Here is a 25,484-nt window from a genome sequence, read left to right as displayed (position 1 = left end):
TTATTAGTACTGATATTTGAGCGCCAAGTATGTCAACCCAGCGATGCTTTTAGGTCTGATTCTCCTTAAACACGCTTGAGAGGTTAAAATTTCCCCTCAAAATATTGGGAATGTGACCTTATTCTTATAATATATCAATCCAGGCGTGAGCAAACTAATCAGTATTGTCAATCGTTATTCGTTAACGCTAAGATAAACAATTTGTCTACTGCTCTACATCATAAATGAACGGCTTGAAGTTATTATCCATGGAAAATACCCCCCCCCCCTCGAAAATTCCTCAATGGAGTTACCTCCTCATAAGATCCCCCTCTCCCGGACAATCTTAGCTGAAAATTTATATTGAAAATTCCCTCTTACAATGGGAAGTTTCTCTCGTGGAAAATTCCCCAGTGAAGAATTGCTCCCGCAAAAAATTCCCAGTGGAGTTTCCCCCACAAAAACATTCTCTTATTAGGAGTTTGTCTCGCGGAAAATTCCCCCATGTAAAATTTCTCCTTTAAGGTTTAATGGTGAATAAAGCTCCCTCCCCATGGAAAATTATCCCGTGGAAACCCCCCAGAAAACTGTGGCTGAGGAAGATCATGTCATCCCCAGAGCCTTTGTTTGGCATTTCAACTATGCTGAAACTCAAAATAAATTATCTCAAAATTTTGATCTCATGACTTTGGGAAAAAAAGGGGTGTGGAAGGGGGCTAGTTGCCCTCCAATCTTTTTGTTAACTTAAAAAAGGGCATTAGAGCTTCTGATTTCTGTTCGAATACCTAGAATTTCTGATTTCTGTTCGAATGAACCCTCTCTCGATCTTCTAGGACCATTGATTTGATATGATCACACTGGCAAAAACAAAACAAGTGATTTTGTTAGGTTAGGTATATGCGAAAATAATGCAAATTTTCTCAGGCTTGTAGCTTTTGATGGGTTACATTAAACTTAATGAATTTATGTATTTGGAATCACCACAAAAAGACAATTCTTTTGATGTTGTATCCATCGAAATTTTGTTATTTCAGCTAATAATTATGATGGACATATGTAGTACCGAAGCTATGTATTTATTAATGTATGCTGGAATCAAGATTATTTATTAATCTATGAAGGGGAGTTCCTGTTTGACCCTTCCCCCCAAATGATTTTTTTTGCCCAAATCGTAAATAGGTATAACAAAAATCCATATAAAAACATTCTTGTAGCGATTTATAGTTTTTTTGTATACACCCCCCCCCCCCAAACAAAAATTCTGGATTTTTTCTTTTCTCAAGGCTCTTTCCTTCTTTTCCCTTACCAGACTCTTTTTGAATCAGTGCATTACTCCTTAACTTGTCTGTTAAATAGATTTTAAAGCGAGACCAAACTGAATGCTGATATTTTTCATTAGTTTTTTCCTTGTTGTCTGTAAATGTGTCATCTGAGCTGAAGACATGCATTCTAACATCTACTTTTGAGAACCTACATAACTATTTTCTTCATCTAGAGGACCAGAGAGTATTATCTACTTCCCTTCTACATGGACAGGTTAATCTCATTTAATAAGAAATGTCATTGGAGCGTCTTCCATTTTTCGCTTTTTCTTCGACTACGTGTTCTTTATTATTAGTTTCTTTGTATTCGATCGGCTGTATACTTCAACTGGAATAACATTCTCTTGAAGTAGTTTTTTTCAGTTGCCTGTTTTAAAGAGTCTCCTCATTTTTATAAAGATTTTACCCAATTGAGTTCAAATTCTCAATTGAGCTCAAAAGTTTTAAATTCTACACCGTTTGGTAGTACGTACCTTCCATTTCTGATTGCAATATAATTTTTTAAATAAGCCAGGCCATGGATAGGACAATCTCCTTCTTTAATAACAGTCGTGAGGGTGTGTTATTATTGTTATTATTATTATTGTTTGTTGTTTTTTTTGTCTTCTTTGCTTAGTGTATTTACACATTGCGTAAATCTGACCGATCGAATTCCGCTCGGTCCTTTTCGAGCGATTTGACAAATTATACATTTGATCACATTACGATTTCATCAATCAAGTGCAGCATTTATGGCGCGTAATTCAAATTGCGCAAAAAAACGCATAATCTGAGAATAGAATCCCGGAGAAACTTGCGAATTTGGCTATCGCACTGATTCGTCGTAAGACATAGAAGACGGAAAAACAAGGTCCTTAATACTGTCAAACCAAGGACGAAAAGAAGGTGGTGGATCAGGCCAACATGGCAGGTAGGCTAGACTATGTTTCATTTTTTTTCTATTTCTGTGTGTGTGTAAGGCAAAAACTTGAAGAAAGATGTTCAAATTGTAATCTCAAATTTTCACTATGGCCTAAGGACGAGCATAGAGTGGAACAACCTTGAATTTACATAACATTGAAATTGGTCTTAAAGCTTACAGATTGAAAGAACATTTCTTTAAAACTCTCGCCAGTTCGTCTGTCATAAGGGTTTTCTTCTTGTTTGTTAGGACTTGAGAAGTTCCTTTTTAACAATTCTTAGGCTAATCTTAGGTTCTATGAATTCTAAAATGGTTGCTGTACACCCTCTGGGGTCAGTCTGGGATGGGAACCAATCCATGCTCTGCTATGGTATCCATGCTCACCAAAATAAACAGATCCAAAACTTTCTGATCGACACTCATATTATTAATGTTTGAAAACTACGCTCAAAAAACCGACCAGATTTAGCAAATCCGAGCGGACGGGTAGAAAAATTTTCAAGCAAAAATCTGGTCAGAAAATCCACTCGGTTTTTACAATTTGCTCGGATTTACGCAATGTGTAAATACACTCTGACTCTGTACTTTCCCTAAATAATTATCTTCTTTGTTTCGATCTGGAGTATCCTTTAACTGGGATGATAGTCTCTTGAAGTGTTCATTGATAGTTGCCCGTTCGGAAGAGGCTATTTAAGGTGATTCCCATACAAAAGAAGGGATTTTTCTTGTGGTTCAAACCAAGGGACTGCAAGTGTCCTATATAGGGTTTTCGGCCAAGGAAATTCCAATTGTGTACTTTGTGTTTCAGTGCGACATCATTTTTACGACTTTCGGGCTATCGTTTTGGTTACCATAGGCCGTGTTCGTCTCTTTTAGCAGATTGCAGCTATCGCTGCGACCACAATTCTACACTTCAGTTACATACAGCAAAAATGATTAATTTAAATCCTTTATTTACTAATTGAACTTTTAACAATACTGGGATTATAAAATTCAATTGGAATGATAATAACCACAAAGAAAAAAAATATATTATTCTTAACGTCATTACCCGCTAATAAAATATACATATGATACACAGACATAACTAAAATAACAAAACTAAACTCCATTAGAAGCTCTTGACTAACATTCAGAAAAAATCTTTAGTAATATATAACACTATAATCTCTAAGTCTTCCTTTTTTAATTATAAAAGTAAATATGATCAAATCGGTGGGAGAAAATCTAACAATGAGATATGTGGTTGCGTGACAAAAATTTACTCCAAAGTTCTGTTAGTAAATGGGAAAAATGTTTTTTGTTTTGTTTTCCAAGGGGACGGTATAAAAGCATATTTTCAGGAATGGTAAAAATCGACTTACCAAGAATCTATTCACCATGGTTCAATGTCCTTTCTAGGATTAAGTTCAATGAGAATTTTCTTACTGCTTTTTTCCTTTTACTGTGATTCTTAATGGCTGAAACAACCCATAATGAAAATGTAGACCAGCAAACAATGTAGACGTGAGAGACAGCTCATATTTTGTACAGTCGAGATAAAACAAGTTCATTCAAACGGCGAACGCAAAATAGTTGGTCATTCAAAAACATTTTTTTTTAAATTAAAAAAAACCTATTACAAATACATGTACATATATATATATATATATATATATATATATATATATATATATATATATATATATATATATATATATATATATATATATATATATATATATATATATATATATATATATATCGAAAATCTGCCAAATACAGGGAGATCCCATTTAATTGGGGTTTTTGTCAGCCCCCCATACCTCCCTGGCAAACAATTCAAGTATCTACGGAGCTAAACTCATAAGGTACAAATTTATAACAATACAGTCTTATAAACTGATGCAAACATGAGTTTAAAACTCATGAAAGTATTAATAATACTTAAGGCTGGAGAGAAGACGCCATTTTTGGGCTACTCTGGAACAGTAATTTTTACTAATGTTTCTCGCGTTCCTATTTTATCCTAAATTCTAAAAGAAACAATCTTTGAAGAGGTTAGGGTTTCACTGGCATAAACAACTCCGACTGATCTTTTTAGTGGATTATCTTTTGATAGAAAATTTTCTTAGATAAATCGAACAGCTTTGAATAAACAACCTTGATGAAAGAAAAACAGATTTAGTACTTATTTGACATTCAAAATTCCGATTTCACTAAGAACTTTACTATCAGCATCTCGATTTAAAAAAACTAATTCACTGGTCATTCGCGGTTCGCACAAAGGACTTTCTATATATATATATATTCAGCAAAAAAGCTCATCTAGTATGTTACTAAGAAACAGAAACAATTTAATTGTAAACGTATAAATATATACGATCATTTTATTTACCTTCATTTTTTTTCTCTTTTTTATAACTTCTACTTTACATTCAGCCAAAAATAAAAGAACCACTTTTGCCAACAATGACAATAGATATATTTGTTAAGCTAGCCTATGTTCTCCATGCTAACATAACCCTAGCTTGATATAGAATCGAATCTACCCTATAAAAAAACTAAAAATCTACGTACTTCCAGAAAATTGTTGGCTGAATCCAAATTAAATTACATATTTAATTGAAATCCAAATTTTAACAAATCAATTATAAGGTTTTTTCGAGTTTGTCTAATTCTGCTAGTTAATGCCATGCTTTAAGAAGTGTTATTAGCTTTATTTTTTATTAAACTCATGCTTGAGCACCATGGGCGAAGGTCACCTCCCTTTCAATGTGTGGTTCTGGATCACTCCCATTATCAGAAGGCGTGGACCACAACAAGCCACAGTAGAAGGTGTCTGGAGAAGGATGCTGCACTCAACAATAGCTATTTTGTTGGCAGCACTCGAGAGCTAATCTTGGAGAGGCACCGTTATCGACGCATGCCCCAGCCAGCATGAGGAGCCCTAAGTAAGTAACTTAAAGCGCTAGGGTGTCCTCTCTTATTAGTTGTCGTCCTCTTTTGTCCAAATATGCCAACGGGGGGAGCGGGTAGGCTATAGTTAGATTTTTTCAAAGCTAAAAAATATTCACAGCTTCTTGGAGGGTTTTTAGTAACAAATAGCCGTATCACTCCAGAATTATCTGCATTTCAGAACGAATTTAGGCAGATGAACCAATTTTCAAGTAGATGCTATAAAGCTGTCGTTTTCACTTAAAATTACCCTAAACACAACACTAGCAATTTGACGGGTGAATTACTGCATAATAAAAAAAAATGGCAATACAAAAAACTCATGAGGATATGCATTAAAGAAAATGACAGATAGCTCGAAATTAGACCCGTTTACATAATATTAAGTAGTAACTTTTTAAGCCTAGACACTAGTTTTTTTTTACACCAAGATAAAAGGTCAAACAGAAAAGAGGTTAAAACAGATAAACAAAAAATCCTTCATTGCTGTGTGCGTGCGTCCACGGACAAGGCAGTAACACAGCAAAACACAGTTGCCAACTAAGAAGTACAACGCATTAAAGAACAAAATAACATTAACACAAGTTAAAGGTCACCATTGAGTAGTTTCTCTCGGAGTAAGGCCAACAAGCATCCGACAGCACCAAAGTAACCCTGGAACAAAAGCATGAATGAGACGAGTGAAGAAAATCCCTGACCGTGGGTGAAAAATTAATCGAAGTAAAATCCATTTTATTTTTCACCCTAAACTCTTTTCAGATTATAAAATTGTAACATTGGTCAAGTTTTAGATTTTCTAACCCAACAAACCCGGCACTGTTTCATTTTCGTTTTTTTTCTTCTTTTTCAGGCTAACAGATAAGAAATAATTACTGAAACTGAATCTATTGAGTATGAGTTAAACAATTGCAATTTGAATTGGTTAAATACCGTCTCGGCAACGACACTCTGGTCGGCACCAACAACACTGGTGGCACCGATACATTTGCCTTGATGCAGCAGTAATCATATTTTCGCTTTTCCAGGTAAACAACAGGAGTTAGGCAAATATTATTATGCCACATACATACATTAACATATCAACAATAACTTGCAAACCCTATTTTCCCTGGCATTCGATTCAAACCTACTAAAGATCTAATCTTCAGAAAAGAACATGAGCCAATTTTTGAGTAGCGACTAAAAATTCACTCTCTTTACAACTTATACTCCAACTCCAATCTTCAAACTTTTATTCTTCTGCAAAGCCAGTTACCAAGAAAATATGTTTTTATGGCAATACCCTCCCTAATTTTATTCACGTTGTCGAAAGATTTTGTCGTACCTGTGCTTAGATTTTTGGAATATTGTTAATTCAAAGTAGTGTTTTCCTTTTTGTGTAAGGGGACTTCCCATTTTTCATAATATCTATCTAGGGTTGAAACCCCTGGTAATTTACAACATTTTCTAGTGATTTTTATATAGCCCATAAATAATTCACTAAATCAGTGCATAAATCAATAGGTTATGGAAGAAAATAACTAAATCAACCAAAAAAACAACGAAAATCTAGTGATTTTTTCCCCACCAGGTGATAACCCTGTATCTGTCTATGCGGGGCGTCTATTCACAAAGTTAAAACGTTAGTGTCAAAGTTATTTTAGATTGACTATTAAAAAGAGCAAAGGGATAAAACTTAATTGTTTTATTTTCGCTAATGAGCAAATGCTAAAAAGACAAAATAATCGTTGATGGAATAGTATTGTAGATAAGTGATTATTTAAGAAATATTTTCGAAACGTTTCCAGCACAGTAATAACTCATGAAAAGGCTAGTAGAGATTTTGTGAGCTCTTAATGTTCGTCAGAAAGAAACGAAAAAAGAAAATACCGTAAATTCCGCTTGTCAAAATAAACGGATATTTTCACATTTTGGGTGCAATAAAAAAATAATAATTTTTATTCCAGTTATTTCTTTTTAAGCTGTATTATTCACTTGTATCTTACCTCATGTGACAAGAAGAGAGCTTTCATTTTTCCATCCGACCAAAAATCCATAGCCGATGACAATTGCCGCATTGATATTTTATTCATTCTCAAGAAATTCCCAACAAATAATACCTAAAGAAAAGAATGTCGTAAATAATAGAAGGGTAGACAATAAGAGATAGACACATTTTAACCAATTGGTTCTTTTGGATATATTCCTAGCAAACATACGCAGATGCTAAGACCCCTTTAAAGACCCCCTTTAAAACACGGTAAAACTACACAGCAAAAAAACACATTATCCAGCATAGAACTTCCGAAAAGCTGAAAATCAGTTTGATGGTTTTCGGCAGATAAGGCCAGATGAGGACACTACTTTAGTGATTTGCATTTTCATTGACTTTCCTGGCTCAAATGATTATTAGGCAATTTATTTAAACAGTTTTTCACCTGCCAACACAGATCTTGATAACTAGCTTCAGAAGGGGATCAAGCTTAAAATCTTGATCTTACATAAAACAAAGGAAACAATTTTGAATTTGTTATCTTACACATAGTATTTCTAACAAAATATTTAAAAGATGTAAACCAGGAAGAATACCCAGTAAACGGTTGTGTTTTCTGCATTATAATTCAATATATAAACCTAATATCCTCCTCAGACAAAGCAAACATCTCAATCAGACACATAATCGGAAGGTAGAGGAGATCCTTCTGGTCCACAGTCCCTCAAATTTCATTATTTTTCACTTTTCTAAGCATTTACTATATATTTCGAATATTTTTTTCTTGGGGGAGGAGGGAGTAAATCCCCCCCGCTGAGATATACACATATTTATAATTCTGACTGTGCAACTAACTAATTAAATTTTTATGGACGTCAAAAGTTAGATAATGCTAGATTGCATTATCTAGATTGCGTGTTAGATTGCACGTCAAAGTGCAATAATGTTATTAAGGTAAGCTTTAATTGCTGAAAAATATGTTTTTTGGAATCTAAGAGTGAAATTGAACTGCCCACAAATAGGTATACGGCTCCAAATGGTTAATATAACAACTTAATGGAAATCAGACTTCGGGGCAGAATAGTTACAATATGAAAAACTAAAGAATAACGGTAACCCGTTCTACACAGTTTTATCAAAAGTTTTTAACAAAGAATGGGCTATTCTAGAGTATTATAGAGCAAAACATTAACTGTCCGAAAAAACCAACATTATCAAACCAAACCGATATTAATGTCCCTGGGGTCTATTGTTAATGGATCTATCCATTGGTATTTACAAGTATATTGAAACTCGCGCACATTTTGAAAATAAATAAGGTCAACTAAGGTAGTTTAGCATAACTTGGGTTAAAAGGGTCACTCATACTGAAATTTTGTTACATTGTTTATTATACATATTATCACAGTATCAAATTGTATCCATTGCGAGAGCTTGGACAATTCGTTATTTATTTCTTTAAAAAAATTTCTTCTGATACATTTTTAAGTTTTAATTCAGTGAAAGATGATATCAGTAAAATATAAATCTCTAAGCCTCGCCCAAATCCGACAGATTACACTTGAAATCAAAACTGAAAGGAGAAAATTTTAATGATGTTCTATTAGCCAAAGAGGATGTGTCTAAAATTGCACTTAAAATCAAGACTGTTTATTGCTTAACTGAGTTTTGAGGTTTGTTCCCTCTCAGAGTTTACGCACGTTTGGATGACATTAATTAATCTATCTTGCAGAATGATTGAAAAGTTTCTACTTGATGGAAAAAACAATACTTTGACTTAGTTTACGGAAATCCCCACCAGCCCTTTGTCGTTGTATTGGGACTTCTTCTTTTCTGGTAATGCGATGTTTGTTATGGTAATGTTCTAACAGATTTGGCACTATTCAAAATAGTTTGTGGAGGCTATAGATCTGGAATTTATTAGTTCATTTCTTAGGAATTCAGTCTTGGGAGCACATTCCGTGTTCCCACAGTGGTAATCGCGGTTTCCCTGGGTAGCAAAAACAAAAATTTTATTCTTTACTTTTAAGTGCGTTTGGAGGGAAAACATTCAAACATTTTAAAATTCATCTTAGTCATGGTTGAATGACTAAATCAAATGTTGCTGACACAATATTAGTCCAGTTTCACTTTGTGGGGGGGGGGGGGGGGGGTCAGAACACAATTTTCAAAATAGGGGCGAAAGCAAATTTTTGGTCTATTATAATCTTTCACTGTGATTCCAAAAAAAGAAACTCTCAATAAAAATTACCCACCCCCAAAACAACTAAAACCTAGGGAAGGACACATACAACCCACCACTATTTGACATCACTGTGTATCAGTCTTTAGAAAGTGATTTTTGGTAGCAGGTTAGCTGTTATTTTTTGAATGTGCCTACTAGTAGAGCTGGTGCATTTGATTCGATCCAGGATGGTGCAGGAGCAGCAGATCAGTTTGCGGAGGTCTTCATTTGATACCCAGTTAAAGTAGCTAATTGTTGCTAAGCAGTGAAGGTATGAAGTTTCAAACGCGGAAATACTTTGCTCACTAATTGCCTTTATTAACCAAAGTTTCACTTCAGTACAGAGCCTTAGGGGTTATTAGAGAATTAAAGAGTCGGACTGGCAAAGACTTCGACAGTGCCTAGCTTATCCAGACTGGTAGAAGGCCCTTAAAGCTGCAAGTATCCTATTCCTAAGAGTAGAAATGGTTTAAGCATATTTTGGACAAAAAAGATAAAAGAACTTGCTTACTCTATCAACATTTTCATTCAAAGCACATAACCTTGCAACAGAGCCAATATTGTTTGTGATCGTGACAAGTGTGGCGTTGGCCAAATCTTCCCGTGAAGCTCCTTCTCGACGGTCATCCAAATTCATATTTCCAAAACTAAAGAAAATAATAATAGCAAATTAAAATTTTTAACAAGATTTGACTTAATTGGATCTCTACTAAGCTTTTCTTTATGTTCTCACATTTCCAGGTTCTTTTATAATTATTTGCCATCTCTTTTTAAACACCTATTTACTCATAATCCCGGCATATTCCTGAGAATCCCGCATCCCCAAAACCTGAGTAAGAAATTAAAAGCACCCTAACCCATTGAGATGGGGGGAAGGAGGATACTGTTTGATGAGTCCTACAACATATTGTCATTTTTTTTTCGGTATAATGTTCTTTTGAATGGCTGTAATAAATCCCACAGGAAGGGTGTGCGAAAGCACAGGATGGCTGGCCCCCAACCCCCCATTACACTTCCTGGCTGAAGGGCCAAGAAATGGAAATCCGCACCGCCGGTAGAGACTGTAAAGTCTAATGCCGTATCCTTTACCTTTTTTTTTTTAATAAATCCCTCCTGTTTAAAATTTTGACTTATTAATCACAATAATGCCCATTCTGGGCTGTTCTGAAGACATTTTGCTTGGCTTTTAGCCTTTTTTCCTAAGTGCTGAACAACCATGCAAAGGTATACAAGCCCTCGTCCATATACATGTTTGTAGTACATGTTGAAGTACCCTGAGCATAGAATGGGATCTTCTAAAAGAGATTAATTGAATTATTCAATGGCAACAGAATTGAAGTCCCTTTTTAGGATACAATTATATCAATCATGTGTACAAAAAAAATCACTGCACCCAAAACTAATGGTTTTCAATGTGAGAATCATTTTCAAATAAACACTTGAAATTCAGGATAGAAAGAACATTTATTAAAGAAAATCGTATTCATATTTCATAAGAATGGCCGTATTCAACAAAAGTTTTCAATTTTACATAGTTTTTTTTATAAGTTTTTCCTAGTTGTAAACTTCTTATTTATAAAATGTCTTACAAAGAACACCAAATGCACGTTCAGTATTTACTAAACTGAACACCGAAGATTCAGACAGTTTTAAAAACATGACAAAAATTAAAAATCATTTACAAATTTACCTTGGCATAGGGGGATAGGAGGGTACCCCTCCCTCACACTCGATCCTGGTACTGGTTCAAAAAGCCCCAGAAAAAAACTAGCAGCCTAAAAAGTGCTTTCAAATGATTTTGTTTCCCTCCACTCCCTGGGAGAAAACCCTTTGACCCCACGCGAAAAGGAACAGACTGCATCTACGTTTATAAATATATTAATTGAAATGGGCGTTGAATGTAGAAACAATTCAAAATACAATAAACAGCAGTAATAATACTCCCTAATATTTATAGAAGAGCATATCTGTTCTGCACAGGTCACTAATTCAAGAATAATATCCCATTGAAATTTAAAGCAATCCTATATAAAATTAAACTGCAAACAGCCATGGATTCAGAATAAGAAAAAATATACAAATAAGGGTGAATTAAACAGAAAATTTAAGAAATTATAAGATGAATCGTAAGACCCTCAGAATCATAGGGCACAGATTCGAATCGTCTCCTTATCAATAGTGGGTTTGGAACTAGATGGCAAGAGTGTATTGGCCACAAAACGGTCAAATTTAACATGCACTTACACAATTGAGCTGGAAAAAAAACTTTACAAAAGGACAAAAAAACTAATTTTGTGCAAAGTGGGGTATCTACTTCTCCCAAAAACGACCATTTACAAAATCATTCAAATTTATAAGTTATTCCTGTCTATGTGCCTTTATTGAAGGCTTCGACCATTTTTCGTCAAACTATTTGTAAACATTGAAAAGTTCGTCTTATAAAATTCTTTTATGTCATAGTGCAGGTAGGAAGGATCAAGACTTTGGAGTATCAAGCCTTTGAAGATCAAATTTTTAGACACTGAAAAACTCATGTACAGCCATGGCATTCATTACACAATGTTATATCTATCAGGACCATGTCCAGGATTTTTGTTCAGGGGAGGGGGTTAAAAATTTTACAAAGCACAACAAAACATTGTCAGACACGTTTTTTTTTGGGGGGGGGGCAGACCGGGTAACCATCCTTTCCCCTGGATACGACCCTGATTGCTATTTATAATGCTATACAAGCAATTTTATTACTACCGGTTGCTCGAGGAAGACTTAGACAGAAAAGTTTTTATTGCAATAAAGTATGAATGGTTCAGGGTTACTAACTGTTGTACTTTAATTCACACTTTTTTTTGTCACCTTCAGACTGTCGTAAGAACATATCCTGTGCCTTTTACAATTGGTAGGATTAGGTGTGAAAACATTACTTACCTGTCTTAAAATATATACTAGCCTAAAAACAGTAAAATAAAACATTTTAAATTTAAAACAAAAACTTTTATTTCCAATTGCACTAAAAATTAATGAATATTGTTTTCCTGCAACGCGGAAAACTTTAAAGACTAGAAATAGAAGTGTGGGGGAGTCCTGACTCATTTTGTAATTATTCAAGGACGACTCTCTATGTCAAAACCTCGCCCCGCTTTCATTTTCAGTCTTGAGAAAATCGCGGTTTTCCTGGGTAGCAGAAACAAAATGACCATTCTTTACTTTTTAGTGCATTTGAAGAGAAAAAATTCGAACATTTTTAAAATTCATCTTAGTCATGGTTAAATGACAAAATTAAGTGTTGGTGAGAAAATATTGGTCGGATTTCACTTTCGATAACTTATTTCTTTTATTTTTCTTTTCCTTTTCATTACCAAATTATTTATATATGATGTCAACATGTTGCTCACTAAATTCGATCTTCCGATTTATTTTTTGCCTTTCTTTACTAATATTTTCGCAATCACAATGTTGTATTAATCAAAAGATGTTTTGATAATTCTTAGAAATCATTAGACAAACAGTAAAAACTCTTTTCCTTAGTTTGAAACACCAGAGGTAGATCTAGAGCAAAATCTTGGGGGGAGGGGGAGGCGATGTGACAAGGCCACTAATGAGCAAAATCTTAGGGGAGGGCAATGTGACAAAGGCGTCAAAAACTGACCAAATTGTCAAATTTATTCTAAAAAAGAGTGAAAAAAAATAACGGGAAGGAGGGTGCCAGAAAAAATCTTAGGGGGCCCAGGGTCCCCCCTGGATCCGCAATGTCAACCTGAAAATCTAGCAGTCTTTTAGGAGACAAAAATAAAAAAGTACTGCCATTCGAGGTAATTAGATTGAGGCTTTTAAATTTATACGGATGACTAACGCGCTCTTTATCTCATTGGTAGGCTTAGGTAGCCGATTCTGCCGTTTCTGGCACAACTGAAGTCGGGGTCAAGTCTTACTAAATCAGCCTAATCTGTCTTATTTCATAACACAGCGGATTAGATTCATGATGATTATTACAAGCCACTTCAACTCAAACCTAAAAAATAAATCAATTCAATCATTTTTTACATTATATTTTCAATGACCGACATTATGATACTTAAAACAAAGTTTATCAAATATAGCCTCTTCTAAGATTACTCTGCACAAATTTCAACAATTGATTTCAAAGCCTTTTAAGGGACTGGGCTAGCTAGGTCAGTGGCGTCAATTCCCGAAACATTAAGCGCAAAGTGCATTTTCAAAGTCTTGGGGGGGAGGCAAATTTGTTGATTTTTCTTTTTTTTTATGAATCGATTGTCAATTAATATACCCTCAAGAAAGGTATTTTTCAAAATACTAGGGAGGGGGTAAAAAATAGAGAGCAAATCCCCCCTCCCCAAACGATTGACACGACCGAGCAAGGCCATCGTCTTCTCTGGGATTACACATCATTACACATCACCCCTAACACATCGTCCAAAACGCCCACACATAAAATATATTTTCAAGGTTTTGAGTTGTATAAACCATATATTATTATTTACTCCTCTATACTGATCGTTGAGGACTTCCCTTGTTTAAAACTTAAAGCTTTAATTTTTATTTTTAAGTTTCTTCTGTAACTTTTCCTTCATAACAAGAGATCCGCATAGCACGCATAATTTTCTTTTCAGTTGTACCTGCTAGCTACTAAATTGCCTTGTAATCCAAATCGATCATAGTCTCCTCCATAAATATCCTTTACAAGTTTGTCTACTTGTTTATTGTCCCCTTTAGCTGCTAGTTCCATTGCCTCTTCAAAAGACGTGCACCCAGTTAGAAGACAGCATAAACCGTAAAACGTGCCACCACCAAGACTAAAAATATATAAGAGGATTAGAAAAGATTTAAGAGGATTAAAAAATTACACAATATGAGAGAAATACAAAATATATAAATTAAACTAAAAACTAAAAATGTAGATTACAAAAGCTAAAGGTATATAAGCAAATTACAGAATATTTAAGATGATAAAAATTACAAGATATAAGAGAATTACAAAATATATAGATTTTCATTGTGCTTAAGTATAAGCTAGACCAAAAGTTACGATAGATGGACAAATGACATTTCTAAAAGAAACCAGTTAATTCATATAGCATCCTCTTCATGGTTACCCCTATAGCCGCGTAACAGCGCACCAGGAGATGTGTGCAAGGGCGTAGACTACAAATTCGGGTTTATCAACAAGGGTTGCAGGCACTCTTGTGTGAGCAAAAAGGATTTCTGCAGATGACTTCAAGAAAGTATTTTTATCAATTTCACAAGATTGTGCACATATTAATTCTATTTCCAAGAAAATTTTGTAGGCTGTTCTTTAAGCATTCGAATCATATTTTAAACAAGAGCTAAGAGCTCATATGGCACTTATGACGAGGCGAGAAGAGCTAAGAACCAAGAGCTCATACGGTAGGAGCTCTAACAAAATTCTAAGAATCAATAGATTGATTTAAAAGGAAAATCAGAGGCTTAATGCCGGTCAGGATTTAAAATAAGAGCTCTGAGTCACGATGTCCTTCTAAATATCAAAATTCATTAAGATCCGATCACCAACTCGTAAGTTAAAACTACCTCATTGTTTCTGATTTTCCCCTCCGTTTAGCCCCCCAGATGGTCGAATCTGGAAAACCGACTTTATCAAGTCAATTTGTGCAGCTCCCTGACACGCCTACCAATTTTCATCGTCCTAGTACGTCCAGAAGCACCAAATTCGCCAAAACACTGAGCCCCTCCCCCCAACCCCCCAAAGAGAGCGAATCCAGTACGGTTATGTCAATCACGTATCTACGACATTTGCTTATTCTATCCACCAAGCTTCATCCCGATTCCTCCACTCTAAGCGTTTTCCAAGATTTCCGATTTCCCCCTCCAACTTCGCCCAATATCAACAGATCTGGTCGGCATTTGAAATAAGAGCTCTAGGACATGAATTCCTTCTAAATGTCAAATTTCATTAAGATCCGGTCACCGGTTCTTAAGTTAAAAATACCTCAATTTTTCTAATTTTTCCAAATTAACAAGCCTCAGCTCCTCCAAAGAGAACGGATCCGTTCCAATTATGTCAGTCACGTATCTAGAACTTGTGCTTATTCTTCCCATCAAGTTTCATCCCGATCTCTCCACTCTAAGCGTTTTCCAAGATTTGTGTTTCCCTCCTCCAGCCCCCTATGTCCCAGGATCCAAATCGAGTCGAAAATGGAGCATCTGAGACATAAGATTCATCTATATATCAAGTTTCATTAAGATGCGACCTCCTATTCGTAAGATAAAAATACCCCAATTGTCACGTTTTCCCAGAATTCCGGTTTCCCCCTCCAACTCCCCCCAATGTCACAGGATCTCTTCAGAATTTAAAATAAGAGCTTTAAAGCACAAGATCTTTCTAAATATCGAATTTCATTAAAATCTGATCACCCGTTCGTACGTTACTAATACCTCATTTTTCCGAATTACCCCCCCCCCCCGAGCTCCACCAAAGAGAGAGGATCCGGTCCTGTTATGTCAGTCATGTATCTTAGATTTGCTTTTATACTTCCCATCTAGTTTCATCCTGATCTCTCCGCTTTAAGTATTTTCTAAGTTTTCGCTCCCAACCCCCCAACTACCCCCCCCCCAATGACACTGAATCCGGTTGAAATTTAAAATAAGAGATCTGAGTTACGAGGTCCTTCTAAATATGAAGTTTCATGAAGATCCGATCACTCCTTCGTAATTTAAAAATACGTCGTTTTTTTCTAATTTTTCAGAAATACAACCCCCCCCCCTCCAATAGAATGGATTCATTCCAATTATGTCAATCACATATCTAATACTTCTGCTTATTTTTTCCACCAAGTTTCATCCCGATTCCTCCACTCTAAGCGTTTTCCATGTTTTTAGATCACCCCCCCCCCCCAAACTCCCCCAATGTCACTAGATCCGGTAGGATTTAAAATAAGAGCTTTGACACACGATATACTTCTAAATATCAAATTTTATTGAGATCCGATCACCCTTTCGTAAGTTAAAAATACCTCATTTTTTCTAATTTTTCAGAAAAAAAAACCAGACTCTGTCTGTCTGACCGACAGACAGACAAACGGACAGAGTTTCCGATTACTATATGTCACTTGGTTAATACCAAGTGACATATTATGTATTGTCAAGAAGGTGATTTTGTAGGCTGTTCTTTAAGCATTCGAATCATATTTTATAAGAAAGCAAAAGGAACTCGGTCGCGAGAGAGCTTAAAAAACTTGACAAATGTAGTAACCAACTCAATAAGGATGAAAACTTATACTTGTTCTTGTTTTCCTCTGCATGATGGCTTTCAGTTAATTCAACTTCAATTATTTATAAGGCTATCAGTTATTCAACTCTATAATAGAAAGAAATAATTCTTCCCAGGGGAATATATAAATATATAAATATATATATATATATATATATATATATATATATATATATATATATATATATATATATATATATATATATATATATAAATTACACAAACTTTTCCAACTCTAAGACCCTTTTTACAAAATGCGTTCATAATTTCAATATAGCTTCTTTGACTTTTTAAGGTAATCGATGTCTTCAAACTTTTTATATTAAAATGTAAAATAAAGTAAAAAAAAATCGCCACGTCAATCTCTACATTTAAAAATAAACATTCCTATGATTATACAGAAAAAAACACTATCAATACAAGTTACATCATACAGTTTATAATCTAGAGTATGTATTGTCAAGAAGGTGAAAACAGAACTAGGAGAACACTTACAACCAACAATACACATCTGTGAATGAAGTAATGCCTGTCACTGGACTTTTTATACTCTTTTATTCATCTATGAACATGCTAGAGGTATATTGCCAAGTTGTTTCGGGAATAGTTTTAAAATGAATTCAGATTTTCATTGTGAAGACACTCGGAGTGAAGAGCAAGTTCCATGCTCCATTAGTGATAACATCCAGGTCGAAACATTCCTTTGTACACAGAGGTATTAGTTCGTGGAATGAGCTGGATGGTGAAATTAAGAATAATGAGGATTTGAATAATTTTAAGTATTTCTTAAAGCGCAAATTATATGATAAATATATATATATATATATATATATATATATATATATATATATATATATATATATATATATATATATATATATATAGATTTTAAACTGTAAAAAAGAAAAAAAATATTAACGTGTACGAAGCTAGAAGTTTTTTTTGTAGTTGAGGAATTCGAGGATGATGAAGGATTGATATTTGGGGGTGTATGTTGTAGGTGATTGGGAGACTCTGCTGTCAGTTGATTGGTCAATTAGTGAAATTTGCATTAAATCAAATTTGGATGAGGGTATATTTGGTTTTCCATGTTGACGGAACTGTCCCTTCGGACAGCCTTGGCGTCAGGCTGTTGGGCAGACAAAAGAGCACTATGCTATTATGTATGCAGCAAATATTTTGTTCAATAATTAAATCAATAAAATGGGGAGGGAAATCGTTTCTATATCTTACAGCTACATTCAATAGATTAGTTTACAAAGTTACGAAATAACCGCTAATATAAAGAAGAAAAGAAGTAGGGCTATTCAGCAAACGTGTTCCTGAAAAAAGGCGTCTGTTTATTTAGTGTTGCCTTGTCTCATCTAAATTATTCTTTAAGTATTACCTAGTGGCATTATCTACGCTTTTAATTGGTTTTTAAATTATGTTGTCCCTACCATTTCAATACTGATATGAAACTATAAGTGTGTGCGGTAGAATTTTGAATCCTTCTGAATTTACTCTCAAGTCTTTTGAATTGGACAATCCAACCTCAGAAACCTATAAAAATTGAATGAGTAGCCTCAATGACAATGCACTTGATGCCTCGGGACTTGAGAGTAAGCCCTTCTAAATCAAATGACAATGCCAATTTGTTTCCTTAAATCCCCGCCCCATTTTCTTAATTCTATCCCTCCTGAAGTTTTTGTGTTGGCGTTAAAATTATTTAGCGTCGCAAATTCTTCTAATTTAAAGTTGTGTATCCATGTTAAAAATATGTTCAGTAAAGTTACTCAGTTTATATCCTTCCTGAAGATCCTAAATTAAATTTGGCATCCCCTTTTCTCATTCTTTAAGGATTTATATTTCTTTGTCTGCCCTGATCTCGAATATACTTATCCAGATTGGCGCCCTGTTATCTCCCGGGAAGAGTCAGATGTAACTCAATCCATCCAAATATAATCGCTGAATTAACTTCCAAAGAAGGTAAAGTTCTATACTTTCTTCTTCTAAAAAAAAGCTAGGTTGTAAACGCTAGAGAGTAGGAGAAGTATGTTGCGCCTCGGTTTTTCAAAACATGCAATGACAAGCCTTCGCACAGAAAACATTTTCCCAATAGACAACCCCAGCTAAATTGCACCCACTTAGCCTATTTCTCAGTTCGTTCTTACCATGTCCCCGATTCGCTTTCTCACCTCCAGACATCAACAAATTTCTGTCTCTTACTTTACAGAAAAAATTTACACATCATCCCGCTAATTTCTCTCTTTTTATTATTTGTACATGTGTTGCCTTGGTTTTGTATATGTCCGCTCGTTTTTCTTCCGTTTTATCCTGTTAATAATTCTTTCAGTTTTATTGTACCCATATATTTTAACAAGTTTTTCTAATCTTTTGACATTTTTTTACTATTTTTATATATTGTCTATACTGTATTTTTGACGAATTTGATAAATTGGCGGATTTAAAAATAAATTACAGTTTTAAATAATGGACAATCAATGATTTATTCATTCTATCAATTCTATTTTGTCTTCTTTATCCAGTTTTAAGTGTATTGTTGATATAAACATTTTTTTTTAACTTTTTTTTTATCTCCAAATACGAATTCGGTCCTCCGGGACTTGCAACAGCGATATTTTTAAAAAGAATATCTTATCTATCTTATCAACACAGTTGAGCTAGCGTACCAAATATGCGTTTGTGAAGATTAATGTCACTTATTTTTGACATGAATTTGCGGCTCCGTATCCAAATCATTGCGTTTCTGTCCCCTTGCTGTAATATTTCGTCCATTTTTCATTCAAACAAACCAAATTCCAAGTATTTGGTTTTCCAACCACTTCAAGCATTTTCTTTAATTTAGAAAAAAAATGCGGTAAGGACGTTTACGGCTAAACATTAGCAGTCTCCAAGCACTTTCAAAGTTCTCACGAAGTTCTATAAGGAAAACTTAGTTTCTAGTGTATGAGCCAGTATTCTTGCAAAGAAAATGCTTCTTTGACATTCAACAATTAAGCCAAACAAACTTACAATATCTTCTATACTTGTTACTCTTTTTCACGAAGAAGAAAAACAAAATGACTTACCTACTACCAGAGATACGCTTGTAGTTGTCTGGACCATGGACTACCAGGATACTAACACCCGATCCAATGTTTACTACCATGAAGGGATAAGGATTTTTAAAATCGTATTCTACTTTTCGGCATAGCGCTTCATTTGACGGGTTTTCAAAGAAGTATATTTCATGAGATGTGTGCTCTTTTATAAACTCTATACCATGTATTAAAGAATCCAATTCGTCATATTTGTGCAATGAAATGTTCATCTCCTGAAATATTCATGATATGAGAATGACATCAAATTAGTAAAAATAAAATTAAAGCCAATAATAGTATAGATGTTGGCCGTCCAAAACCAGAATACATTCCCTTTTCAAAAAAACAAAAAAAAAACATTATAATCATTAAGCAAAGTATTAAGTCACTAGGCTGCGCCAAAAAATGTCAGCAAATATCATATTCAGAGCCAGGACAGGTAAATATGAAATCTGGCGATTTTGCAGCGCTCACGAATTGATGAAGAAAGACGGATAACGATATTAATTGCAAAAAAAATTCTTAGGAATTCCGAAAAAGTGCTTGACACCCCGATGTGTCTTCTTTTCTTTCTCTGAATGAGGGTCTAGTTAAATGAGGTTGGCTTCCACGGGGGTTGACTGAACCGGGTTTCATTTAAACGTGGGTTCAGTTGAATAGGGACAAGTTGCACGAGGGTTCAGCTAAATAGGAGTTAAGTTGCACGAGGGGGGAGGTCAGTGAAACGGGGATTCAGTTAAACAGGATTCAGTTCTGTGGGTTCAGTTGCATTGGGTTCAGTTACACGAGGTTTCATTTACACGAACACTACTCTTTTCACAGTGATGTTTTTTCAATACTCAAACTGAGCTTGTAACAGCATATTGCACAACCCAGACAAAATTGGAGTTTGCCGCGACAGGAATGTTCATAAAGGAGACGAAACCGACATATAGGGACAGATGACAACCTTAAGTCAGGCAAAAAGTAATGAGCATTATTGTATATACAAAAGATTCTTAATAATAGTAAGCCAAAACTGAACAGAATTACTTGACACTTATTACAACATATTCCGCAGGAGTCTCAGTCAGAATCATTTTGTAATGTAGAGAAGAAGCTTTGTTTTACTTTTGGAAAGTTTCAAAACAACTGTTTTGTAATGCAAGTGAAGTGGCAAGCGTTATGCAAGTGAGCTAGTTAACATCCATTCAGTATTACGTGGAGTGAATTTTAAATTAGTGAGAAATAGCAACGATCTAAGACATTAAAAAAAAAGAAAATCAATACAACATGATCCTTTCCAAACTGAAATCAGAGAAACAGCTATGGTCGTCCAAGAAAAGGAAGTTATTCCAGAAAATTTAAATAAGTCGAAAATCAAAACAATGTATTTGATAGTTACTAGAAGACTAATTAACAAGATTTAATTGAAATATCATACCGTTATCTATATTTATGACAAGTCCGTGGTCAAAAGCCGCAAATACTTCTCCCCCAACAGAGTTAAAATATAACGATGATTTCAGGCCTAAAATTAGCTTAATAAGGGATTAAATGGGTTTTGGAAATCAAATACTGGTGGCAAAATGCATAAAAATCCTTCTTTTTTTGCCAGAGTTGAATAATTCTAAAATTAAAGAATAAAATGAAATTTCCAACCAGGTTGGCAAAGTAAAAAATTTGTTCCCCTTTTCAAACATACCTGTGCTAAAAGACATTTGACCTGTTTTTCTTTTACTTAATTTTAATTGTATCAACCTAGGTTACACGTAAGAAATCCAAATAAAATGATCATTTCATTTCATTAGTATCTTGCATCGAGAGATATATTTAACCTTTTGGACCTCCATGTTATTCAGTCAAACCCTACTTGATTGGATTTGCGGAGTGTTCTATCGCCATACCGGAGTTGTTTAGAGTTTTTAGAGAACAAGTAATTAAGTTTTCTAGTGTGATTTCATTTTTTCATTTATATATATATATTATATATATATATATATATATATATATATATATATATATATATATATATATATATATATATATATATATATATATATATATATATGTATATATATACATCTATATATATAAAAATAAGTTGTCTGTCTGTGGATCAGGTGACGCCATGTTTCTGTGTTGACTGACGTCATGAAATTAGTTGTCGTCATTTTTGCTTTGACGGTGACGTCATTCAAGATATTTAAGACATATGTTCACGTAGAAATCTATTAATGTTTAAGTTTACAATGACTGATGAACTTACCATGGCAAAAGCCGATGAAGATGCTAAAAGAGTCTATGCCAAAAAACTTGCTGCTGATAGAGAAAGTCAGAAAAGAAAGCGTGCCGAGGAATCAAAAGAACAGCAAGGAAACAGGCTTGAGGCTGATAGAGAAAGAATGAACAAAAAGCGTGCCGAGGAATCAAAAGAACAGCAAGGAAACAGGCTTGAGGCTGATAGAGAAAGAAAGAACAGAAAGCGTGCCGAGGAATCAAAAGAACAGCAAGGAAACAGGCTTGAGGCTGATAGAGAAAAAAGAACAGAAAGCGTGCGGAGGAACTACCAGAGCAACACGGAAGCAGACTTGCTGCTAAAAGAGAAAGTGAAAAAAGAAGGCGTGCCGAGGAATTACAAGAACAGCAAGAAATCAGGCTTGCTGCTGATAGAGAAAGTAAGAAAAGAAAGCGTGCCGAGGAATCACAAGAACAGCAAGAAATCAGGCTTGCTGCTGATAGAGAAAGTAAGAAAAGACAGCGTGCCGAGGAATCAGAGCAACCTGAAAGTTATCGCCTGGCATTCAGGTACAACCCAGTCGATGATTATAGCTTGAGTAGATGTGTTCAAATCGGGACAATGTCTAAAATTTGTCCCTATTGCAAGGCCTTGAAATTCAATGGTGAAACAATGGGAATGTGTTGCGCCTCAGGAAAAGTTAAACTTCCTCTATTGGCTGCACCACCAGAGCCATTGAAGACGAATGAATGCTTGCCTGAAAAATTCTAATTTATGGGCACACGTAAAAATATTAAAAGTAACTACAAATATGCGTGTCCGATTGCAAAACGATGACTCTGGTCAAACATTTTCAGATCAATTGCTGACAATTGGAAACGGAAAGCTCCCAGTAGACTCAATTTCAGGACGTATACAACTACCTGCTGATTTCTGTAATTTAGTGACGTCCAAAAATGAATTGATTGAAAAAGTATTTCCGAATATTCTAAAAAATTATAAAAATAATAAATGGCTAAGTGAAAGAGCGATTCTCGCACCCAAAAATATAGACGTCCACGAAATCAACAATATTGTTTTGACCAAGATTCGAGACCAGGCAGTCCTTTACAAGTCAGTCGACACAGTTTTGGAACCAAATGAAGCGGTTAATTATCCATCTGAATTTTTAAATTCCATAGATCTTTCAGGGTTTCCACCACACGTGCTACAACTAAAAATAGGCGTACCAATAATACTTTTAAGAAATATAAACCCACCAAAGCTTTGCAATGGCACTCGACTTGCCGTAAAAAAAACAATGGAAAACCTAATAGAGGCCACAATCTTGACAGGGCCTTTTGAGGGTTAGGCTGTTCTTATTCCTCGCATTCCCATGATTCCAACGGATCTGCCTTTTCAATTTAAAAGATTGCAATTCCCAATTCGATTAGCATTTGCAATCACCATTAACAAAGCTCAAGGTCAATCATTAGAAAAATGTGGTATAGATCTTAATACTGATTGTTTTTCCCATGGACAATTGTACGTTGCATGTTCGAGGGTCGGTAAACCTGACAATCTATTTATATGCAGCGACAATTGGACAGCGAAGAATGTTGTATATTCGCAAGTTTTACGCAGTTAATTTGTATTGTATCTATCTATCTATCTATCTATATAAAAACGAGTTGTGTGTATGCATGTTTGTTTGTTTGTAAAAAGAGCGTTTGCATATGATGTCATTATTAGTACATACGGCTTTGTATATGCAGAGACAATGGGAAAGCCAAGAATGTTGTATATTCGCAATTTTTACGTAGTTTAACTCCTGCAGACGAAATGAATGCTTGCCTAAAAAATTCTAATTTATGGGCACACGTAAAAATATTAAAATTAACTACAAATATGCGTGTCCGATTGCAAAACGATGACTCTGGTCAAACAGTAGACTCAATTTCAGGACGTATACAACTACCTGCTGATTTCTGTAATTTAGTGACGTCCAAAAATGAATTGATTGAAAAAGTATTTCCGAATATTCTAAAAAATTATAAAAATAATAAATGGCTAAGTGAAAGAACGATTCTCGCGCCCAAAAATATAGACGTCCACGAAATCAACAATATTGTTTTGACCAAGATTCGAGACCAGGCAGTCCTTTACAAGTCAGTCGACACAGTTTTGGAACCAAATGAAGCGGTTAATTATCCATCCGAATTTTTAAATTCCATAGATCCTTCAGGGTTTCCACCACACGTGCTACAACTAAAAATAGGCGTACCAATAATACTTTTAAGAAATATCAACCCACCAAAGCTTTGCAATGGCACGCGACTTGCCGTAAAAAAAACAATGGAAAACCTAATAGAGGCCACAATCTTGACAGGGCCTTATGAGGGTGAGGCTGTTCTTATTCCTCGCATTCCCATGATTCCAACGGATCTGCTTTTTCAATTTAAAAGATTGCAATTTCCAATTCGATTAGTATTTGCAATCACCATTAACAAAGCTCATTGTCAATCATTAGAAAAATGTGGTATAGATCTTAATACTGATTGTTTTTCCCATGGACAATTGTACGTTGCATGTTCGAGGGTCGGTAAACCTGACAATGTATTTATATGCAGCGACAATTGGGCAGCGAAGAATGTTGTATATTCGCAAGTTTTACGCAGTTAATTTGTATTGTATCTATCTATCTATCTATCTATATAAAAACGAGTTGTGTGGATGCATGTTTGTTTGTTTGTAAAAAGAGCGTTTGCATATGACGTCATTATTAGTACATACGGCTTTGTATATGCACAGACAATGGGAAAGCCAAGAATGTTGTTTATTCGCAATTTTTACGTAGTTTGAAACACATATATAAATCTATCTATATTCACAGGTGGGACACAGGGACACAACTACAATGGCGCATAACTAATATGGCGCGTAACGACTTACGCGCGCGGGGGGGGGCTTGGGGGGCGCAAAGCGCCCCACCAACTAGGTGTTGGGGTGGCGCGAAGCGCCACCCCAACAGCTAGTATTTGTATAAAAATAAGTTGTTTGTCTGTCTGTCGACTGACGTCACGAGAGGTTCCAGGTTCGAACCTTGGCTTTAGCATTAATACAAAAGAAGAAGAAAAACTAAAAAAGGTAAAAACTACAAAAAAACTAAAAGAGCTAAAAAACTAAAAAAAAAAACTAAAAAAAGGTAAAAAACTAAAAACTAAAAAAGAAAAAAAAACAAAAAAAAAGGTAAAAACTACAAAAAAAAACTAAAAAGAAAAAAGAACTAAAAACTAACAAAAAAAAAAATAAAAACTGAAAAAGAAAAAACTAAAAAAAGGAAAAAACTGAAAAATAAAGGAAAAAAAGAAAACTGAAAACCGGCACACAGGGAATATAAATGACGACCGGGACACTCAAAGAGAAATCTATTTATATAAAAATAAGTTGTTTCTCTGTATGTTTGACTGACCTCATTATAAGGATTGAGCTGTATGTCGTCATGAAGTTAGTCATAATATACCAATTCAAAAACGAATGTATTCAAGCCGAAGTAGCTGAGTTGGTAAAGCGTTATGTTCCAGGTTCTAGGTCCAAGAGGTTCC

The 25,484-nt window shown here is 34.8% G+C and overlaps 1 protein-coding gene across 4 annotated transcripts in view; it reads right to left on the bottom strand.

Annotated features, from left to right (window-relative positions):
* Positions 1-3,138: 3,138 nt before the first annotated feature.
* Positions 3,139-25,484, bottom strand: part of LOC136030177 (pantothenate kinase 1-like) — a 56,179-nt gene continuing 33,833 nt past the window's right edge. For all 4 annotated transcript variants that reach the window (XM_065708921.1, XM_065708919.1, XM_065708918.1 and 1 more), the window contains 5 exons: positions 19,671-19,915; positions 13,970-14,146; positions 9,847-9,982; positions 7,125-7,238; positions 3,139-5,793 (listed from right to left, as the gene is read on the bottom strand). In XM_065708921.1, coding sequence (XP_065564993.1) covers positions 5,725-5,793; positions 7,125-7,238; positions 9,847-9,982; positions 13,970-14,146; positions 19,671-19,915 — 741 coding nt within the window. In that variant the 3' untranslated portion in view covers positions 3,139-5,724. The remainder of the gene's footprint in view (positions 5,794-7,124; positions 7,239-9,846; positions 9,983-13,969; positions 14,147-19,670; positions 19,916-25,484) is intronic.

The sequence above is a fragment of the Artemia franciscana genome, chromosome 8 (assembly GCF_032884065.1).
Source record: "Artemia franciscana chromosome 8, ASM3288406v1, whole genome shotgun sequence".
NCBI lineage: Eukaryota > Metazoa > Arthropoda > Branchiopoda > Anostraca > Artemiidae > Artemia > Artemia franciscana.
Note: the sequence above shows the minus strand (reverse complement) of the source record. Positions and strands in the feature narration are given on the sequence as shown.